Source organism: Nyctereutes procyonoides, unplaced genomic scaffold (genome assembly GCF_905146905.1).
Source record: "Nyctereutes procyonoides isolate TBG_1078 unplaced genomic scaffold, NYPRO_anot_genome, whole genome shotgun sequence".
In the NCBI taxonomy this organism is placed as follows: Eukaryota; Metazoa; Chordata; class Mammalia; order Carnivora; family Canidae; genus Nyctereutes; species Nyctereutes procyonoides.
The window spans coordinates 79,467,873-79,488,037 of NW_026575146.1; the positions used below are offsets into that span (position 1 = coordinate 79,467,873).

At 54.5% G+C, this 20,165-nt stretch overlaps 1 protein-coding gene across 3 annotated transcripts in view; it reads left to right on the plus strand.

The window, feature by feature from the left end:
* Positions 1–19,442, plus strand: part of AKT2 (AKT serine/threonine kinase 2) — a 45,435-nt gene extending 25,993 nt beyond the window's left edge. Inside the window, exons 4-14 of one of the 3 annotated variants that reach the window (XM_055309788.1) lie at positions 1,468–1,579; positions 10,694–10,847; positions 11,300–11,431; positions 13,226–13,291; positions 14,353–14,421; positions 15,265–15,387; positions 16,740–16,868; positions 17,076–17,290; positions 17,650–17,737; positions 17,846–17,948; positions 19,013–19,442. In XM_055309788.1, the coding sequence (XP_055165763.1) occupies positions 1,468–1,579; positions 10,694–10,847; positions 11,300–11,431; positions 13,226–13,291; positions 14,353–14,421; positions 15,265–15,387; positions 16,740–16,868; positions 17,076–17,290; positions 17,650–17,737; positions 17,846–17,948; positions 19,013–19,092 (1,271 nt within the window). In that variant the 3' untranslated portion in view covers positions 19,093–19,442. Of the gene's footprint in view, positions 1–1,467; positions 1,580–2,228; positions 2,333–10,693; positions 10,848–11,299; positions 11,432–13,225; positions 13,292–14,352; positions 14,422–15,264; positions 15,388–16,739; positions 16,869–17,075; positions 17,291–17,649; positions 17,738–17,845; positions 17,949–19,012 lie in introns of those variants that run through there. The other 2 variants (XM_055309786.1, XM_055309787.1) reach the window with 2 other exon arrangements.
* Positions 19,443–20,165: the final 723 nt, after the last annotated feature.

The window sequence follows — 20,165 nt, forward strand, 5'->3', positions numbered from 1 at the left end:
AGGCATTTCCCCAGCCCCTCGCCCCAGGCAGTACCGCCTCTGCGGTTCTGAATCTGCCGGCCAGGCCCCATGGTTCTGGTTGGTGTCAGGTGCCTGCTGTCCTTCGCTCTGGTAACAGCCCACTTCTCTGTCCCTCTAACCTAGAGACAGTGTGGCCTCCCGCTCAGCTGATGGCAGAGCTAACTTCACATCCTCTGTCCCCTGTGGTACCCCAAGTGGTGCCTTCCAGCTGGACCCTGGCCAGTGAAAGCTTACCAGACCCCAGTCCCTTGCCTGGGCCTTACAGAACCACAGTCCTGCCCCTGACTCCCTGCTTCCTTCCTGCTCTGGCACCTGAATCGATCTCCACATCCTCATTGTCCTACTTCCTAAGAGGCAGCTAGCTCCTCAGTCCAGACCATCACCCTCTCCCACCCAGCTCCCTGCTCCCGCTTCTTGCCCAGCAGCACCCGAAGCCACTCCCACCCATGACTCTGAATCCAGCTCCAGTCCCCTCTCTGTCCTGCTTAAAGCCTTGTCTTGGTCACTTTCTCTGTGTTGTGGTGACCCCAATGTGGCTGTGCCTCACACCAGCTTCTCACTTGAACTTCAGCCTATCCTGAGCAGCTACTTGTGCATATCTCCCTGGGTGTCCTCCAATCCTGCTTCCCCACCCTGTCGCAAACTGGCCTCAACTCCTCTCCCCAGCCTCTCCTACTCTGTCTCTCTCCCAGGGAGGGCTGTGTTGTCCACTGGTGCTCAGGCCAGAGGCCTGGGCCCTGTCCTAGTGGCCTTCACCTCTCCTGTGGCCTGTCTCCCTGTCTACCCTCTTCTCCCCATGGCCCCACTGTGGTGTGGTCCCAGCCTTCTCCTTGGGCCCCTGGCCTCCCTTCTCTCTTACTGTCTCTGGCAGCCAGAGGGATCTGTCTAAATCTCTTTGTGTCTTTTCCCTATTGAAAACTTTCTGTGGCTCCCTGTTGTCCTCAAGACAAAGTCCAGGTTCCTCACCACACACCCTGGACCCTGCAGTCCGAGCCCTGTCCACCTCCAGCCTGCCCTTCTCTTCTCCCCTTCTTACATCTAGAGCAGAGTCCACCATTCCGTTGCTGTGCTGGACTCTGTTGCACTTCTGGGCTTCTGTATGTGACACACCCTTCTGTAGGCTCACTACATTCTGTTGTCCGTGAGGGCTCAGTGCAGAGACGCCGCTCCTCTGGGATGCCCCCTGAACTCTGGGCTAGGTTGGCTGCCCCCTGGGCTTCCCCCTTCACAAGCCTGACCACTGGGCTGTCATCATCTGGTGGTCTGGCCCCCTCCCCAACACACTCTGGACCTTGAGCCCCACAGAGACAAGGCCAGGGCTGACTCAGTCACTAACGTATCACCACACCATCTGGAGTGCAGGAGGTGGCTCAGGCCATGTGGGCTGCAGGCTGGCAGGGCTGTGGTCCTCACTCTCCTGGCTCTGTCCTCTCTCTTTGTCTACAGAATGCCAGCTGATGAAGACTGAGAGGCCACGGCCCAACACCTTTGTCATACGCTGCTTGCAGTGGACCACTGTCATCGAGAGGACCTTCCACGTAGACTCTCCAGATGAGAGGCGAGTTGCAGCCTCTGTGTGGCCGCCCTTTGAGAGTAGCCAGGACAGAGTCCCCTGGGCCCCTGCCTAGGAGTTTCCTGTCTGAGCTCTGCTGAGAGCTGGAAAGAGCAGGGGTTCTTAGTCTACAGACTTTCTTCTGTGTTCTTAGACTGGAGGGTGCACTGGAATCATGGGGAGAGTTTAATGGTATGAAGCTTTGGGCCCACTTCAGGCCCTCCCATTGTCTGCAAATCTGTGGGGTGGGGGTCAGGGAGCTGCATTTTTAATGACTATAGTCACTGATTTTGAAGCGGATGGTTAAAACAATTGGTTTAGTCATTGGAAGAGATGATACAGATTTACCTGGTTCAAAAATCAAACAGTGTCAGGAGGTGTCTGTCACATACAGTCCCGTGCTGACCGTTCATCTGTGTCCTTGGAGAGCTTCATGGGTGGACGAGCTCATTCAGATAGACTTTTGCACTCTGCTCCCCTGGCTGGTTCTTTTTATACAAAAGGTAGTATTGTACACAGACTTCTGAACTCTCCCTTTTTACTTTCTTGGTCTTGGGGAATCTTTCTGCTTCAGCCTACAGAGAGCCACCTCCGCCGTGCTGGCTCTGGTTTTGTCTTCAGCAGCTGCGCATCTGTGTCCTCAGATTTACTTAGCAGTTCTTTACGAATGATGATTGGGGTTGTTTCTGGGCAGTGGCTCATTACAGGTGGGGCCACGGTGAAGTACCTGAATGCTTACCTCGTTGGACATATGTGCAGGTGAATCTATAAGAGGAATTCTTAGACATGGGACTTCTGGGTCACAGGGAACATGCACTGGTGATTTTGAGAAGTGTTTCTCTTCGGTGATGTCTGAATGTCCTTGCAGCCTTGTGTTTTCAAACGTTTGGATTTTTACCAGTTTGATCGGTGAGAAGTGGCACCTGAAGGTGGTTTTCACTGGTCGTTTTGTCTTTATGGGGGAGTTCGAGCATCCTCCCCAACGTTCAAGGTCACGTGAGTTTCCTGTTCCGAACTGTTTGTTCGTAACCTTTGCTTATTTTTCAGTTGAGTAGTTGGTCTTTTTCTTGAAAGTTCTTTCTGTATGAGGGAGCTTAGACCTTTGTAATGAGTAGCAAGTATCTTTTTCCCCACTTTGTCCCTTTGGACCTCACTTTGAGAAACACTCCTTTGGCTTGGCTGGGGGTGGGGGTGAGGATTCAGCTGACGCTGTGGAGAATCCAGGAAAACAGTGCCACCCACGAGAACCTTCTGCCATGATAGAAATATTGAATACCTGTGGTATCTGAGAGGGGGGCCAGTAGCCACAGGTGCTTTGGAAATGTGAAATGTGGCTAGACTGCAAAATGGAATTTTTGTCTTTGTTTAATCAGCTTAAACGTAAGTAGCCATAAATAGCTGGTGGCTCCCCCCTTGGACAGTGCATATCCGGAGGACACACAAAATGATATTGTGTATTTCCACAATCTGTACTGTAATTGTCATTGTGTGGCTTCCCAAAGTTAAATTATGCCTGCCCTGCATAGCAGAACTACCTACCATCTCAGGCCAGCTGAGGGGTTACTCCATTGAAAGCTGGGGACAGAAGAAACCGTGGGCTGCCAGTAAAAACAAATGGAGACCAGTAGGTGCATAGGGCCTGGGTGTTGGCCGAGGTGACTCCAGAAAAAGGGACTAGCTTGTGTTCAGGCCCAGAGGTGAGACAGGATGTCATCTCAGGAACCACAGAGAGTTCTGCATCAGTAAAGAACCATGGGCCAGGGGCCTTGGGAGAGGACAAGGGGAGGCCTTGAAGCCAGTGAGTTCAGCCAGGTCGTGGACTCCAGAGGGAGTTCCCTCCAGGGCTCCATGCTCATGAATCAGGTGGGGTTTGTCACAAGATCTCTCAGAGATTCAGGGAGCTGATAAACAGGAAACCCTTGATTCAGCAGTACGTGGCACACCATTCACAAGCCTGGAGAAGGAGCAGTGGGGAGTGGGTAAAGTGTTGTAGGCAAGAGCCCCACTCTGCTTTGCATTTTAGTGAGATTCTGGGCTCTTCAGCAAGGGAAAGAATCCTTTACCAGGACTGTAGGGGGTGGGCAGTCTCCGCCTTGCTCCTTTTCTTAGCATTTGCTCCTGCTGGAAAGAAATCTGCTGGAGCTGCTCTGAGGCCAGACCCCCCCCCCCCATTCCTGACCTTAGCCCTGGGGGAGGTGAGAGCTAGCAAGAGGGAGGGTGCCCACTCCCGGCTGGCCTCACCGGCCTGCCCCACACAGGCCCGAGCCTGGGGAGAGGTGGGGTGCGGGGTAGGGGTGTTGTCTGGATGCCACAGTGGCCTGCTCCCCAGGGCTCCTGGTAGCCTCTCCTGCCTTCCCCTAAATTCTGCCCCACCCCAGCCACGTTGTTTGAGAGGCACGGGAACATGGCAAGAATACTATAGGAAACAAACACCCAGGTACCCTGCTCCTAGACTCACCCATCCAGCATCTGCTGGGTTTGCCTTATCTGGCTTTGTTTTCTGCTGAATTGTGCACTTCGTCTTGACACTTTGCTCCTTATACGTCAGCAAGCATTTGCTAAGAATAAGGACTTTCTCCTATAGAGTCATGATGCTGTTACCATACCTGAGGTGACTGTGCGTTGTAGGTATTTCCCAATCCCCTCTCCGTGGCCATGTCTACTAGGATTTCCCCGGTTGTCCTCAAAATGTTTTTCAAACTTCGATTCGTTCAAGGTACGTGTCTCTTTGGCCTATTTTTACCTCGTTGAGCCCTGTCTTTTCCCCTCACACAATGTGGTTTTTGTTTTTTGTTTTTTGTTTTTCACAAACCGGGCTAGTTGTCTTGTAGAATGTCTCACACTCAGGATGTGTTATCTTACTGCCTTTTGGCATTGTTTACTTTGTTCCTCTCTGCCTATATTTCTTATAAACCGGAAATTAGGGCCTGAGCAGGGTTGGCAAACCATGGCCCCAGCCTCCTGTTTTTGCAAAGAAAGTTTTATTGGAACACACTGTGCCCATTCATTTCTAGACTATCTATGGCTGCTTTTGCCACTGTGGCAGAGCTGAATAGTTGTAACAGAGATCGTGTGGCCTACAAAGCCTAAAATATTTACTCCGTGGTGGTTTACAGGAGAAGTTCGCAGACGTTTTGTCTTAGCTGGTACACTTAATAGTGCATCACATTGTTATGACCTTTTTAATGTAACTCTTACCATGTCATTTCTCTGCTTAGGATTCTGAGTGGCTTTACTTCCACTGGGGAGTAAACTCCAGAGTTTATGCCATATTCTTTTTTTTTTTTTTTTTTTTTTTTTTTTTTTTTTTTTAGAGAAAGGGAAAGAGTGCAGAAGCTCGGGAGGAGCAGAGGGAGGACAAGCTGACTCCCCTCTGATCCCATGACCCTGAGATCATGACCTGAGTCGAAATCAAGAGTCAGATGCTCAACTGATTGAGCCACCCAGGGACCCCCCTCTTTTTTTTTAAGTAGGTTCCAGTGTCTAGTGTGGAGCCCAGTAGGGGGCTCAGACTCAGGACCTGAGATCAAGACCTGAGCTGAGATCAAGAGTCAGCCACTTAACCAGACTTGAACCACCCAGGCGCCCTAGTTTATGTCATATTCTACAGAGTGCTACATGATCTGGTCTTTTCTACAGAATCATTTTTTTCCCTTTAAAAAAAAAGATTTTTAGTTATTCATTTGAGACAGAGATAGAGCACGCACACATGAGCAGGGGCAGAGGGAGAAGCAGACTCCTTGCTGAGCAGGGAACCTGAAAACATAGGGCTTGATCCCAGGACCCTGGGATCATGTACCTGAGCCCAGGGCAGACGCTTAGCCAGTTGAGCCACCCAGGCACCCCCAGAATCATTTTCTATTGCTAGTTGCCTCACTTTAGTCACATTGATCTCTCTGCAATTCCTTAAACATGCTAGACACACTTCCTGCCTCAGGCTGCAGAATAGGACCAGCGCTGTGCCACCCTCACTGGAGCTCAGGGCCTTGGCCATGGTGGGGAACAGAGGAGGAAGCGGCTGGCCCAGGCTGCCCCCATGGAATTGCATGTACTGGTGCCTTTTCTCTTCTCCATCCCCTCTGCCACCTGGCACCCTTGGCCTGGAGGACTGCCATAGTCTCCTGATGCTTCCTCTCCCTACCCGCAATTCACATCCCACTGTAGCTGCAGACTTGAAACAGAAATTAGATCCGTCATCCCCCGCACAAACCCTTTAGCGGCTTCCCAGGCCATGAAGGATGAAGACATCCATCCCTAACACAATGCTGTGTGGAGCCCAGTCCATTCTGGGCTGGTCCTCTCTCCTGCCCTTATCTCCTCAGTTCCTCTCTCTGTCACCCCAGCAAGGCTGGCACCTACCAGGCCTTCTGCGCACACACCCCAGGCTTCCCAGCTTCACCCTCAGCACCAGAATGCAGGCCTGGCACACTGAAAGTGCTCAGGAAGTATTCACTAGCCGGCTGGGTGAGTTCTCACTCCAGCCCTTTGAGGTGTTTGCTCCATGGCCAGGCACTGCCCTAAGCGCTTTTTGTCTCCTGCTCATTTTGTCCTTAACACACACAACCCACTGGTCCCAGCCCTACATGTCAGCCAACTGAGGCACGGGAAAGTCAGATGGCCCGGCATTGCCACCAGGAAGGGAAGACCCAGGGCTCATGCCAGGCCATTGGCTCCAGAGTCTGCTTTTCAGCCAATGTGTCATGCCCTGATGCATGGGAGGCAGATGAGAAGTGATGTCTCACAGGGCCCCATAGCAGTTTGCTGTGGACTTGAGCTCCGGGCCCAGAGGCCTCCTCCTGAGCAGGTCTGCATTCCGCTTAGTGCTGCTGGGGGAGCAGGGCTCCCCCCCATGTGCTTCCCAAGGCCCCAGAGCCCACACGAAGGATGAGAAGCTACCCGAAAGTACTCAGTTGACAGAAGTGCTTCGAGGGCCGTAGGGACACGGATTTGTGACCTGCAGCTTCTGCTGACAGGCTGTGTAATTGGTCACATGCTTACGTCTCCATGCCTCAGTCTCCTCTTTTATAGAATGAGGTGAGTAGCAGTACCTACTTGGGAGGGTTGTGGGCCAACTCAGGTTTATGGCACATAAAGCACCTGCGCAGCTTCTGGCCACAGTGTGCTCCAAGAGCCACGGCATTTCTATTGCTGTCTGGTGAGGGAGGCCCCTCTCACAACAGTGGCCAAGGTCAGAACTTCCAGTGGGTGACTTTCCTTCACTCCCACCCCAGCTCCATGGCATCAGTGTCCCTTATTCCCTGAGTCTTCTGTGAGAGGGCCCTGCTTAATCTCCCAGGCCTCATCTGGGAAGGAAGCTAATTCTCATCAGGGAGTGGCGGCATGGTGCCAGGAGTACAAGGGCCAGGGTGTGAGTCTCAGCTTTGCCACCTCCTGTTTGCATGACCCCTACAAGTGACTCCATCTCTATGTGCCTCGATTTCCACATCAGAAATGCCCCCCTCTCTCCAGTGTTCTCGATGAGTATGGAAGAAGCTTTTTTTTTTTTCCCATCATGTGTCTGGGGGAAGGGGATTGGTTCCCCTGGGAGCTCTCCTTTGACGGGTGGAAGACATAGCAGCCCCAGCTCTGGGGTGGGAGCTCCCCTCTGCCCCAGACACACCATGTTGCAAACCCTTAAGGAGTATCCTGGACAGAGGCCCTTGCTTTTTCTCTGGAATTCTGTGCTGCAACTTTGCAATCTTGGTCCAGTTGGAACAGGATAGGGGGCTTGTCTGGCAGCAGGAGAGCCCGTTACCCCTGCACAACCTCCTCCATGTCTGTGGGTTCCTTGGCTTCCTGTGGGCCTGGGCATCATGAGCCAGGGTGGATGGGTTGGGTCCAGGCCTCACCCAGCATCTCGAACACCTTCCTTGAACACTTCCTGTGTGCTGTGCTCTATACATAGTGGCTCACCTGCATCTCAGTGACCCTAGTCTATTGAGGAGGGGTCATCTGGCCCTGGTGGCAGAGTTGCTATTTGAGCCCATGCATCACATCACCAGCTCTGCGGCCCAGAGAGGCCCCTTGGTGCTGCTTCCAGTGTTTCCATGGTGTGGATGAACCATCATTTATTTATCCAGGCTTCTGTTGATGGACTGTGTTCTCCTCCCTTATAAACAGATGATGGCACACTTTGCATCTTAGCCTTCAACTTGCTTTTTTTCGTGTGACAATCTCTTAAGATCTCTATATGTGAGATATATACATATTTTATTCTTTCTAATGTCTTTTAGGAGATGGGTAATTTATTTTTTTTCTATTCTTTTCAGGCTCCATGTCTAGCATGGAGTCCAGCGTGGGGCTTGAACTCACAACCTGAGATCAAGACCTAGGCTGAAGAGTCAGATGCTTTAACCAACTGAGCCCCCCCCCCCCACCAGGTGCCCCAGTGATCTGTTTTCTTTTCAATCCATGGTTATACCTGAAGTCAGCATTTAAAATTTTCTTTTTTTTTTTTTAGCATTTAAAATTTTTAAGAGAGGGCAGCCCAGGTGGCTCAGCAGTTTAGCGCCGCCTTCAGCCCAGGGCATGATCCTGGAGACCTAGGATCGAGTCCCACGTCTGGCTCCATGCAGGAGTTCCCTCTGCCTAGGTCTCTGTCTCTGTCTCTGTCTCTCTCTCCTCTGTGTCTCTCATGAATAAATAAATAAATCTTTAAAAAAATAAAAATTTCTAAAAAAAAAAATAAAAAAAAATAAAAAAAAAAATAAAAATTTCTAAGAGGACAATTATGATCTGATAAAGTGTACCATGGGATGTGCCACCCCTTCCCCATTTTCTGAAAAATAGAAATATGAATTCAGGGTTAGGGATTTATACTGTAATTTGTCCCAAAGAGGTCATGGGTTAAAACAAGTTGAGAAATGGCAGCCTGAGGTGTTGGCTCAGAGAGGGAAGAGGCCACTGTTGTTCTGCCTGCATGTGTGCTGGGCCTTGGTATAATCGGTGTGGGTGCTCATTGGGTCTCCATGTGTACCCGTCCTGGGTGTGATCTGCCTGGGTGTGCACTGAGCCTCTGTGTGCACTGGGTCTGGGGCCTCTTGAACTTTGGCCGCCTTGCTCACTGATTCCCCGGATACCTACAGAGTGCCTGTTCAGGTGCTGCCTTGTACCACCTACCAGTAGATGAAATCCCTGCCCTCGTGGGCCTGACATACGTGTTCTGGGGCCCCCAGATCCAGCCCAGGAATGGCCAGTGTGCTGGCGCTTGATGTTGATGCTGGCAGTATTCACACAACTGTCTTATGAAGCACCATCTCCTGTGAGCAAGGTCACTTTGAGACTTGGATCTTTTGGGTGTGAACCGGGGCCTCCGGTGGTGACTGCTTGGTTCAGCAAGCCCAGGAACTAAGCAAGAATGGCCCTGCCCTTCGGCTCTGAAAGATCACAGGCCCTCTGTGATTTCCAGCTACCAGGCTCACAGGACCCACTGTGTTTTTCTTGACTTTGGTTTTTTAAACCTGTGCTTCAGTTTCCCCATCTGTAATGAAAAAGGAGAGGGGAGTGCTCTGGGACTGTTGGCGATTGGGGGACAGCAGAATGAGACTCCTCCTTGCCCCTGACTCCCAGTTCCCCTTCCTGGAGGCAGCCAGGGCTCTGTGTCAAGCACATCCTTCCAGAGATGTCCATGCTAGTGTGTACACATGTGCCTGTGCACATATTCCTTTTGTTTCTAAGTCCTATAGTGTGACACTCAGCACTGTTCTACACCTTCTTTTTGTCCCTTAAGATGTCCGAGGTCATCTCAAGTCCGTATATAGATCTCCCTCCTTTTTCTGAGCTGCAGGGCGCCCCTTGCATAGATGTTTCACACACATTCCCTGAACTTCCCAGCACCTGGGGAGCTCAGTCCTGTGGCCACCTTTCGGTAAACCCAGTCAAGATAGACCACCAACCATAAGATGCACCCAGATTCCAGCAGTTATCACAACGTGGGAAGATGTGTGCCGTGGGGCTGCTGGACTGTCTGAAGTAGCTCTAGTGCTCTTGGGACATGACGGCGTGGAGGCTTAGCGCAGCCCAGCAGGGTGGCCCCAGCTCCCAGGCCACTTGCTCTCTGCATGACCTTGGCCAGGGGCCTCAGTGGCTCAGGAGTGCAGGCAGTTTTCCCTGCTGCCTGAGGCTGGAGCTGATTCTGGAAGATGTGTGGCTGACTGGCCAGCCTCCCTGAGGCTTATCTGTGATTTGGGAAGTTACCTGCTTATGCTCTTTGAATTTTTTCCTTCTCAGTGTGCTTTTTATCTTTGTTGCTGTTCACGTGGTGGCTGTTTTATAGACACAGAATCCGTGGAGGGTTCAACATATACTGGGTTGAGCCACCTAAAATTGTGTGGTGAGTCAGACATGGGAGGGGAATGGAAAATTGAGTATCATTCAGCCTCCTCCTTTCTTTTTTGTGGTCTCTGGTTGTTTTCACTTATTTCTCCTAGATCTATTTTCCTTTTCTAGAGACAGAATGGTTTGCAAGTATCCAAAGAAAGTTATTTCTGAGCAAGTTCTACATTGTGAGTGACAGAAATAGTTTATTCTTAAACCAGGCTCCTTTTGGCTGCTTCCTTGTCTGCCACCTTCTGTTTTCTGTCCCTGTCCCACTAGGAACCCCTGTCCCAGAGCCCTCCTGGCAGACAGCCTCCTCCCTGCAGTGATCTTGCCATGTGAGATCTTCAGCTTCTTTTGGCTAATGAATTCTTTCTTCCTTTTACTCTTGGTTTGTTTTTACAAAACATTGTGCTTGTCATTTGTTTGGGAGGAACCCCGAGGAGCACCGTGTTTCCCTTATTCCAGAGTCCAGGTGGTGGCTCGTTTTCAAGGGGCTGTGAGGAAAGATGGTCTCCCTGCTTGGGTCATTTGATTACTGCTCACTTCAGGTGGCTCTCAGGCCAGGCCACTCCTAGGACATAGATAATAGTCTGTTATTCTGCGCTGGCCCTCTTTTATGCACTGCAGCCAGAGGATCTGTAAAATTTCAGTCCTGTCCCATCAGCTCACCCTAACCTCAGACAGATCTCTTCAGAATGCTCAAGGGCGTTTGGTCATTTGCTCCCCTTGGAGGGGATGGGGCTCTGTCCTTCTTGCCCAGGCTCCCTGGGAATCATGGCTCTTCTGGCATGTCCCTAACAGGGAGGAGTGGATGCGGGCCATTCAGATGGTCGCCAACAGCCTCAAGCAGCGGGGCCCGGGTGAGGACCCCATGGACTATAAGTGTGGCTCTCCCAGCGACCCTTCTGCGGCTGAGGAGATGGAAGTGGCTGTTAGCAAGGCTCGGGCCAAGGTGGTAAGTGCTGCGGGGGGGGGGGGGGGGGCAGGCTGCCAGGCTGTGAGCACCCCTCTCCTCACTGACACTGGTTTTGCCACCCTTGGTTTCTGTACAGAGGGTGCAAGGGTGCAGCAGGGGCACTTCATGACCGCCCCGTAGGCTGGGTGATGTCTGGGGGTGCTGGCGTACCACAGGGCTGCTCTTTGTCCCTGTGAGGGGAGCCACATCCACAGAGATTGTGAAGACCTGTCTAACCCCATATCTCTGCCTCCCGGGGCCCCCTGCCTGGGAGAGCCTTGGTCTGAAGGCCACTTCAGAGCAAACAGTTGCTGCCCAGAGCCTCCGGTCCTGCTCATTCCTGAGCATTTTGGCAACAGTGTCCTTCGATTCTTCCTTTCTCTTTGTTAAAATGTCTCCCATGGGCCACATGCCAAGCACTGACTGCTCCACTCTCTCCCCCTCCTGGGCAGACCATGAATGACTTCGACTATCTCAAACTTCTGGGCAAGGGCACCTTTGGCAAAGTGATTCTGGTGCGGGAAAAGGCCAGTGGCCGCTACTACGCCATGAAGATCCTGCGGAAGGAAGTTATCATCGCCAAGGTGGGAGCCCCGGGGGTGCCGCTGGCTGGCCTCTGTGGTGGGGACCAAGCTCCTGTGTGCCTTCGGGGAGCCTGAGGCCACCCACCCCACCCTCTGGGTGCCCGGGGGCCTAAGATGGAGAGTCTGACTGGGCCTCACCCAGCAGGCTATCAGGGCCTGATAGCAGATCTCTTGTGGCCGAATGGGCCAGTGGGGAGGCCTTAAGGGTAGGAGGCTGGGCCAGAATGGAATTCTGTTCCTTTTTTTTCCCCTTTAAAGTTTTTAAAATGGAAAATTCCTGACATACACAAAGCGTCTAAAAGAAAAATAAATACAGTGGGCTCCCATGTAGCCAACAGCCAATGTCTACAATTGTCAACATTTGATCCGTCTTGTTTCATTAGCTCTGCCCTCCTCTTTGTTTGTTCTGGAGTATTTTAAGGCATGTTCTAGACATCTATCATTTTACTTAGGTATGTATCTTTAACAGATGAAAATTTTAAGGATTATAATGGAACTATGATCTCATCGAGGAAAACTAACAGCCCCCAATGTGATTGGTCCAAGGCAGGCTTCTTCAGCTTCAGCATTATCGGCCTCGGGGGCCTGATCATTCTTTGCAATGGGGCTGTCCAGTGCCCTGGCCTTCACCCCTAAAGCCACTGGCACCAAATTATGACCATCAAAAATGTCTTCACGGGTGCCTGGGTGGCTCAGTCAGTTAAGCATCTGCCTTCAGCTCAAGTCATGATCCCAGGATCCTGGGATCAAGTCTCCATCAGGCTCCTTGCTCAGCAGGGAGTCTGCTTCTCCCTCTCCCTCTGCTGCTCTGCCTGCTAGTGCTTGCTCATGCTCTCTCTCTCTCTCTCTCTCTGTCAAATAAAATCTTTAAAAAAAAATGTCTTCAGACATGATCAGTGTCTCCGGATGGACACCCCAGGAAGAGCCAGTGTCCTCGTACTGCAGGCAGTTCAGGACTTTTTAGCAGCTCTCCAGGGGCCTGCTGTGTGCACAGATATCAGACTTGAGCCCATGTTAGAGTGGTGTACAGGGCCTGTGAAGCCCGTGCTGGGCCCACCCCCAAGTTTCTGTTTTGGTGGATCTGGGAGGGGCCTGAGAATGTGCATTTCTCCCAAATTCCCAGGCAGCATGATGCTGCCAGTATAGGGACCACACGCTGGGAATCACTGCTCTCAGCTAGAGTCCTGATCAGATCCACTTCCTTTTCTCAGCAGTAACACTTAATAGGTGCTGATTCCCACTGCCTGTGATGTCACCTCAAGGGTTTTACAGTGTCTGCTTGTCTCTCCATAGGGATGCAAAAATTGGCCAGTGGGTTTAACAGGTGATATAGTTCAATCCCTGTGTCATAAAGTCCCCATTGACTTCACCACATGGCTTTGAGAGTGAGCCACTGATTGGCCTTGTCTAGGGCCATTCTTGCTTTTTTTCTTCAATATTTATTTATTTGAGAGAGAAAGTATGAGTGAGAGGAGAGGCAGAGGGAGAGAATCTTCAAGTAGATCCCAGCTGAGCAGGGAGCCCTACGAGGGGCTGGATCTCACAACCCATGATACCATGATCTGAGCTGAAACCCAGAGTCAGATGCTTATTAACTCACTGAGCACCCCCTGGCGCCACGGGGCCATTATTTCAGTCTGGCTTGCGGATGGCACTGTTCCCCTCCTGCCATTCTCCGTGTAGCGGCTAGGAATGGAAGTGCATTTCACCGAAGCATTGCCCCCCTATCCCTCAGGTGGGGGCAGGGTGGGGGTGGCATTGCCCTCCAGCCCCTTACCCAGCCTCTGTTTGCAGGATGAAGTCGCCCACACGGTCACCGAGAGCCGCGTCCTCCAGAACACCAGGCACCCATTCCTCACCGTGAGTGGTTCTTCCCTCTCAGGCAGGGCCTGGCCTTCCCTGTATGCCATGCAGGACCTGCTTTAGTCGGAGCTCAGGAAAAGAGCCCAACCCTGCCACCCTGAAGCATGGACTTAGTGTCGGCCAAGTGGCCAGGGCCAGGTGGTGTTGGGCTCCCTGGATGGCTTGAACTAAATCCCAGTGGTGGCAGCTTCTTCATAGACGGTGTTTTCATGGCAGTGCTTCAGCTGACTGATGGTACCACATTACGGGGTGCCTCCAGAACAGCATGGCTACTCTTTATGAGTTAGAGGCCTATAGGCCAGCTGGTCAAAGCGGGAACATTATTTTTTTTGTCTGTTTTTAAATGTGATCCTGGAAGATGTATTCTTATGCTGCCTGTCAGGTTAGTCTGAGGAGGCATCTCTTTGGGCTCCAGTCTCCATCAAGGCCAGCAGCCATCAGTTAAGTGGACCAGGTGGAGGATGGCTTTGGGATGGGTTGTTTCCTTAGCTCAGCTGCTAACCAGGTGTTGTATTAAGCCCTGGCACTTGTTCAGTTGAAATCTGTGAGGTATTTTGATGTAGAAGACAGAGAATAGTAGATTTGTTATGAGCAAAGGGGTCACTCAGGGATTCCCTAAGGAACTTTCTGTAGGGCTCCTTAGAGCATAGTATGAGAACTGCTATTTATTGGCAGATCATTTGTCCATCCTGTCTTTGGGGTTGGCTCCCAAGCCACTGCCAGTTCCTGTCCAGGAAATGTGTGTGCATGCACATGTGTGGGTGCGTGCATGCAACACACCTGGCTGTGGAGCAGAGCGGTAAAACAGCTCTGGTTGCTCAGAACCGAATGTCTCCCTGGCCATGCCTCGCAGAAGCTTTAGTTGAAGGCTGAAGACAGCATCCTTCAGCCCAGTACCCCCTTCCCTGTTCTCAGGGCCACAGGCTCACTCATGTACCCCAAAAGGCAAAGCTGAAGTTTGAGCCCCTGCTGCCAGGGTGGCGGGGGGGTACCTGCAGAATCAGCAGAGCGCCTGCCTTCTTCCCACCTCCCACCCTGGCCACCTTCCTGTCCCACAGGCCCTGAAGTACGCCTTCCAGACCCATGACCGCTTGTGCTTCGTGATGGAGTATGCCAATGGTGGTGAGGTGGGTGGCAGCCCCCCAGCCAGGGCTCCCACATCTCCTTCCCAGGCGTTGGGGGTGGAGGGGAACCGTGGGAGAGATGGAGGGGGTGGAGGGGGCCTTGCTGGGTATCACTTCGTCTCCCCCTCCCTCTCTTGAGGCAGGCATCAGAACCTTCATTTTATAGGCAAGAAAACTGAGGCCCAGAGAGGTTAAGTGTCTTGCCCAGGTTCACCCAGCTAGTGAGTCGGGGGCTGCAGGATGCATACCCAGGCCCCGAGGTGTGGAGAGGACTGTGGGCGGGTGACCAGCACGCTATGGAGGGTGCCCTGAAAGGCTGCAAGGAAAATGGGGTGCGGGAGCACAGGCCAGTCAGTGCTCTGCTTTCCCCACGCTCTCCTGCTGGGAGTCCGTCACTTGTCAGTGGGCCGCTGCTCTGGCTCAGACTCACCTGCTCCTCATCCCTCATACTCTTCTCTCTGCACACAGGCATCACCCTCTGGCTCCTTCTCGGCTTCATCTATCCCATCTGTCTCACGGCTTGTTTTCACTTGCTCCTGACCTGCGTTCCTGTGCGTTCTCACTGTCACTCCCTCGTTCCCGTTTCCTCATACGATCCTGCTGTCCCCGCTTACTCTCCCCTTGGCACCTCCTGACTCCTTCTCTCTTCCTGCCTCACTCTCTGTTTTCCTCACGAGAGTTCTTCCCTGCTCGCCGTCTCTCACTTGGTTCTTCTCGCTGTCACTTGGAGGTTCATGGAGTAGGTGTCACCGCGTCACTGGGCTGGGTGTTGGGGGCCAGTGGGCAGGGTCCTGTTTTTCACTCCTCTGGGCTAAGTTCTGACCTGCCCCCTCCCTCCTCTGGCAGCTGTTTTTCCACCTGTCCCGGGAGCGTGTCTTCACGGAGGAGCGGGCTCGCTTTTATGGCGCAGAGATCGTCTCTGCCCTCGAGTATTTGCATTCGAGGGACGTGGTGTACCGTGACATCAAGGTGAGTGTGTGGCTGCCTCCTGGCCCGTGGCACTTGTAGGGCTCGCACCAGGGAAGCCGAACAGAGGCCCTCGACCCAGACGTCCCCCTCCAGGGAGCGTCTACCTCAGGGGTGTTCCCGAGTCCGCCTTGCTGTGGGATGCCCACCCTCCTGCCTAGGCCCTGGGGGGCAGTTCCACGGTGAGCGGCCCTGTGGGCCTTTCCGAGCCTCTGGCGGACACATACCACTGTGTAGGGAGCTGGGAGGGGTCGGGGGGGCGTCATAGGAGTCCAAGCACATGGGAGATCGTTCGGCAGATGCCACCAAAGCTGACTGCATACCCCGTGAGCCAGCCATTCTGCCCGCAGTTTCTGCATGACAGGAACAGCTACCTGCGTCCACCTCAGAGGGGGAAGTGACCCAGTGTTGCTGTTGGGGAAGGGCTAGAATGTGCTGCGGCCTCACGGCAGCCTCTGTGCAGATGCCCCTCTCAGGCTCACGTTGAGGGGAAGCCAGGACGGACCATATGAGTCTGTGTTGTTTGTCGAGGGGTTTGTCGGGGGCATACTTAGGTGGGGAAGCTGTAAAGAACAGCAAAGGAGTAAAGTGTTTTCTCAGTGGTGGGGATGGTTGGTAACCGGGAATGGGCACAGGGGTCTGGTAATAGGCCCTTGAGCTAGCGGAGCTTACACAGAGGCCCACCAGATTGCCCATTTGGGTTAAGTTTGTTTATTTATTTATTTTTTAAAAAGATTTTATTTATTTATTCATGAGAGACACAGAAAGAAAGGCAGACACACAGGCAGAGGGAGAAGCAGGCTCCACGCAGGGAGCCCAACGTCGGACTCGATCCCAGGTCTCCAGGATCACACCCTGGGCTGAAGGCGGCGCTAAACCGCTGAGCCACCTGGGCTGCCCCATGGGTTAAGTTTAGTTCAGGTGGAAGAAGGAGGGCACCTGGCTGGCTCAGTGGGCAGAGCATGCGACTGCTGATCTGGGGGTCCTGAGTTTAAGTCCCACGCTGGCCATAGAGCTTACTTTAAAAAAAAATAGAAAAAGTGGAGGAAGAGAGTTAGTGTTGCTCACACGCCAGTTGGGGAAGCTACAGCCCACATTTGGGGGAGCAGGCTGGCAGGGCCTGTCTCCCATCTCTCCCTGTCCTGGCTTTTTTCCAGCTGCTCTAGGGGCTGGCCTCCCTCACCCTCAAGGGCTTAACCTTGTGCTGGGGGTATGCCCAGTGCCCGGCCTGGAGCCCCTGGTGTGACAGCTACCACAGCAGCCCGTCTCCCTCCTGGGGAGTGATGTGGTGTGTGGGGTTTGAGGTCAGGAAGCCTTGGAAGGGCGCGGCCCTGATAGGTTGACTTTTCCCACAGCTGGAAAACCTCATGCTGGACAAAGATGGCCATATCAAGATCACTGACTTCGGCCTGTGCAAAGAGGGCATCAGTGACGGGGCCACCATGAAAACCTTCTGTGGGACGCCCGAGTACCTGGCACCCGAGGTGCCTGAGGCTGGAGCTCCCCAGGGCGTGTGAGGCCAAGGGAGGAGGGGCCCTCGGACCTGTGTTTCCCCAGCCCAGACCCTGTGAGGAGCGGCTCCCATTCCTCAGATGGCCCTCCGCTGCCAGAGGCAGTACCCCATCCCTTCCTGGGTCCCCCACAGCCCCAGGGCGGTGGGAGGCGGCCCCTCATTGCCCCTCCCTGCTCAGGTGCTGGAAGACAACGACTACGGCCGCGCGGTGGACTGGTGGGGGCTGGGCGTGGTCATGTACGAGATGATGTGCGGCCGCCTGCCCTTCTACAACCAGGACCACGAGCGCCTCTTCGAGCTCATCCTCATGGAGGAGATCCGCTTCCCGCGCACACTCAGCCCTGAGGCCAAGTCCCTGCTTGCCGGGCTGCTTAAGAAGGACCCCAAGCAGAGGTGAGGGCTGGGGTCTGTCCTGCCCAGCCCGGTGCCACCTGCTGCCACTGCCCCCGCAGCCAGTGGTCCATGCAGCCTGCACCTAGGGAGTCCTCTCTTGGGGCCAGACGTGCCCTTAGCACTCTGCCCGCACTGCCCGGTTGTTTGGGGACACAGCAGGCAGCCCACCCTCCCAGCTTCTGTTCTGGACTCAGAGTCCGGGCCTGTGAGCCCCCTTCCCTGTGCCGCGGTTTTCTCCTCTGCGAAGTGCTCTGTGGCCAGGACAGAATCGCTAAAGGCTGTTCAGGGCCAGCACTGAAAGCCTATCTCCCAGAGCCTGCTGGCCCGAGCGGCGGGTGCTCATGGCCATCTCTGCCCAGGCTCGGCGGGGGGCCCAGCGACGCCAGGGAGGTCATGGAGCACAGGTTCTTCCTCAGCGTCAGCTGGCAGGACGTGGTACAGAAGAAGGTGAGCGCCACCTCCGGCCCATTCCTGCAGGAGCCCGCTGTGCAAGGGTGACCTTGACTGAGGCCTCCTGGCCCCAGGGTCCTGAGTATGGGCTCCTTTCTTCCACAGCTTCTGCCACCCTTCAAGCCTCAGGTCACCTCTGAGGTTGACACCAGGTACTTTGACGACGAGTTCACCGCCCAGTCCATTACAATCACGCCCCCGGACCGCTGTGAGTGTCTGGCCCTCCCCGGGTGGACTGGCTGGGGGTTGGAGGGCTAGGGTCTGCCCCTGACCCGGTTCCGGGGAGGAAGCTCACAGACCCTCCCTCCTTTCCTGTGTCTGGGCAGCTTGCCTGCAGTTTGTTGGTGTGTGTACCTTTGGACCCAGTGAGGGTCACCAGGAGCCGTCGGCCACAGCCTATTCCAGAGCTCTGGGGCTAGAGGTCTGGTCAGGAGGCACATTCATAGTTGTCTTTCCAAATTGCCCAGGTCTTGGGGGCTGGGTTGGGTCATTGATTCTGCACCTGTCTGAGCTCTTGCTCTCACTCACTCATTGCTGGGCTGTGCTGGGGACATAGCTGTGACTGACATAGTCCTGCCTTGCGGGAGCATCAGTTCAGGTGTGGTGACAGTCCAGGTACTCGGATCTAGGGTCTGGGAGCCCAGGGACTGGGGAGATGCAGAGGAAATGCCTGTCCTGGCCTGTGAGTCAGGACGGATGGCTTCTTGGAGGAGGAGACTTAGCAGCTGAGCTGCATTCCAGAAGGCAGAAGGAATGGCTCACAGGGATGGGAGCTCTGGACTGGAGTGTTGCAGACACTGGAGTAGATGGGGGAAGGGGGGGGGCACGAGGCTGAGCAAGAGCATCTTGAGGGCCACTGAGCGGAGCAGGGGCCTGCTGTGAGGGGAGCCCTGGAAAGGTTCCCTGCAGGAGGGGGGCAGAGTTGCATCTGGCCTTCAGAGTCCCTGTGGCTGAGGAGGGAGGCTGATTGGTGGGGGCAGCGGTGGCAGCCAGGCAGGGGACAGAGAGAGGCCTGGGCTAGAGAGAGTGGCCCCAGACGGGGAGAGCAGAGTTGGGGAGCAAGCAGCCCATGGGCCCAGGCTCTGGTGGGGGGCGGGGGGCCTCTGTCCGGGGAGAGCCCCTGGGTCTTCCCTGCCCCGTTCTCCTGGACCGGACCGCTGCATGTGGGGTGTGTACTGTGTGTACTGCCTGTGGTCCTTCCTGACGCCCTTGGGGTGTTGCGCCCTCGACAGGCCCATTCTCCCCAATCCACCCTCACCCCCCTCCCCACAGATGACAGCCTGGGCTCCCTCGAACTGGACCAGCGGACCCACTTCCCCCAGTTCTCCTACTCGGCCAGCATCCGCGAGTGAGCAGTGCCGCCCACCGCCACTGATGCCGTCGCCGCAGGAAACACGCACGGCTGCCATCACCGCCCCGGGGGCTTTTCTCTGTGTTTTTAAACTTTTATTTTGCCTTTTTTGTTTGCATCCCCATCCCTCACCTGCTCACCCCCATTTCCAGTTTTTTCTTCAGCCCTCTGCCAAACTCACCCCAGCGGTCCCAGCGGCCCTGCCTCCAGGATCCTGTCCTGTCCTCACCTTTGTGCCCAGACCAGGATTTGGGAGACTCTCCACCGCCCACCCCAGGACCAGGCCTTTGGGCGGTTGGAGAGATTCCGGTTTTTAATCAACATGAGCCCCAGCGAGGGGCAAAGCGTGGAGCTGTGGGTCCTGCCTGAGTTCCTGGCCAGGCACCTGCCAGCAGCCTCCCTCTGTGCTGCTGCCTCTGTCAGAGGCTGCCTCCTCGTGGGACACAATGCCCAGCAGACAGTGCCCTGGTGCTGCCTTCCATGCCCTGCATCAGGCTCAGAGTGGCCTGGCTTGGGCAGTCCAGGCCCTCCCCCCACAGGGGTGGAAAAGCAATGTCCAGGGACAGGCGGAGGCCTTTGGAAGCCGCGGGGTTGGGGGTTCAGGGATCCCTGGTGTAGATGGGGTCTGGTCTACCCTGTGGGGAATGAGGAGGGGCCCGGGGGATGGGCACTGCCTCCTTAGCCTGCCTTCCCCAGCCTCCCAAGCTGCTCTCCTGACCCTGTGGATGAGGCAGGAGGAATATTTGGGGACTAGCCTCCCCGCCACCCAGTCCTGTGCCTTACCAGGGCTTCCTTCCAGCTGGCCTTAACTCCTGCTGGATCCCGGGCCTGGCCCCAGCCGTTTCCAAGGATGGGGGCTGGGATTACCCCCTTCTTTCCGCCTGGGGCGGAGGGGTGCCAGTTCCAGCTGTTACACATCTCGCACCGAGACAGTATTGGGCCCCATGGACTGGGGTCGAAGAGGGGGTATGGGTGGGGGTCTCTGGTACGTACTGGGGGGCAGCCTCTGAGAAGGGGTGGCTCCGTGGCCCCTCCCTACCTCCCCCTCTCTGGGCCCCACGTTCTGCAGCCTTA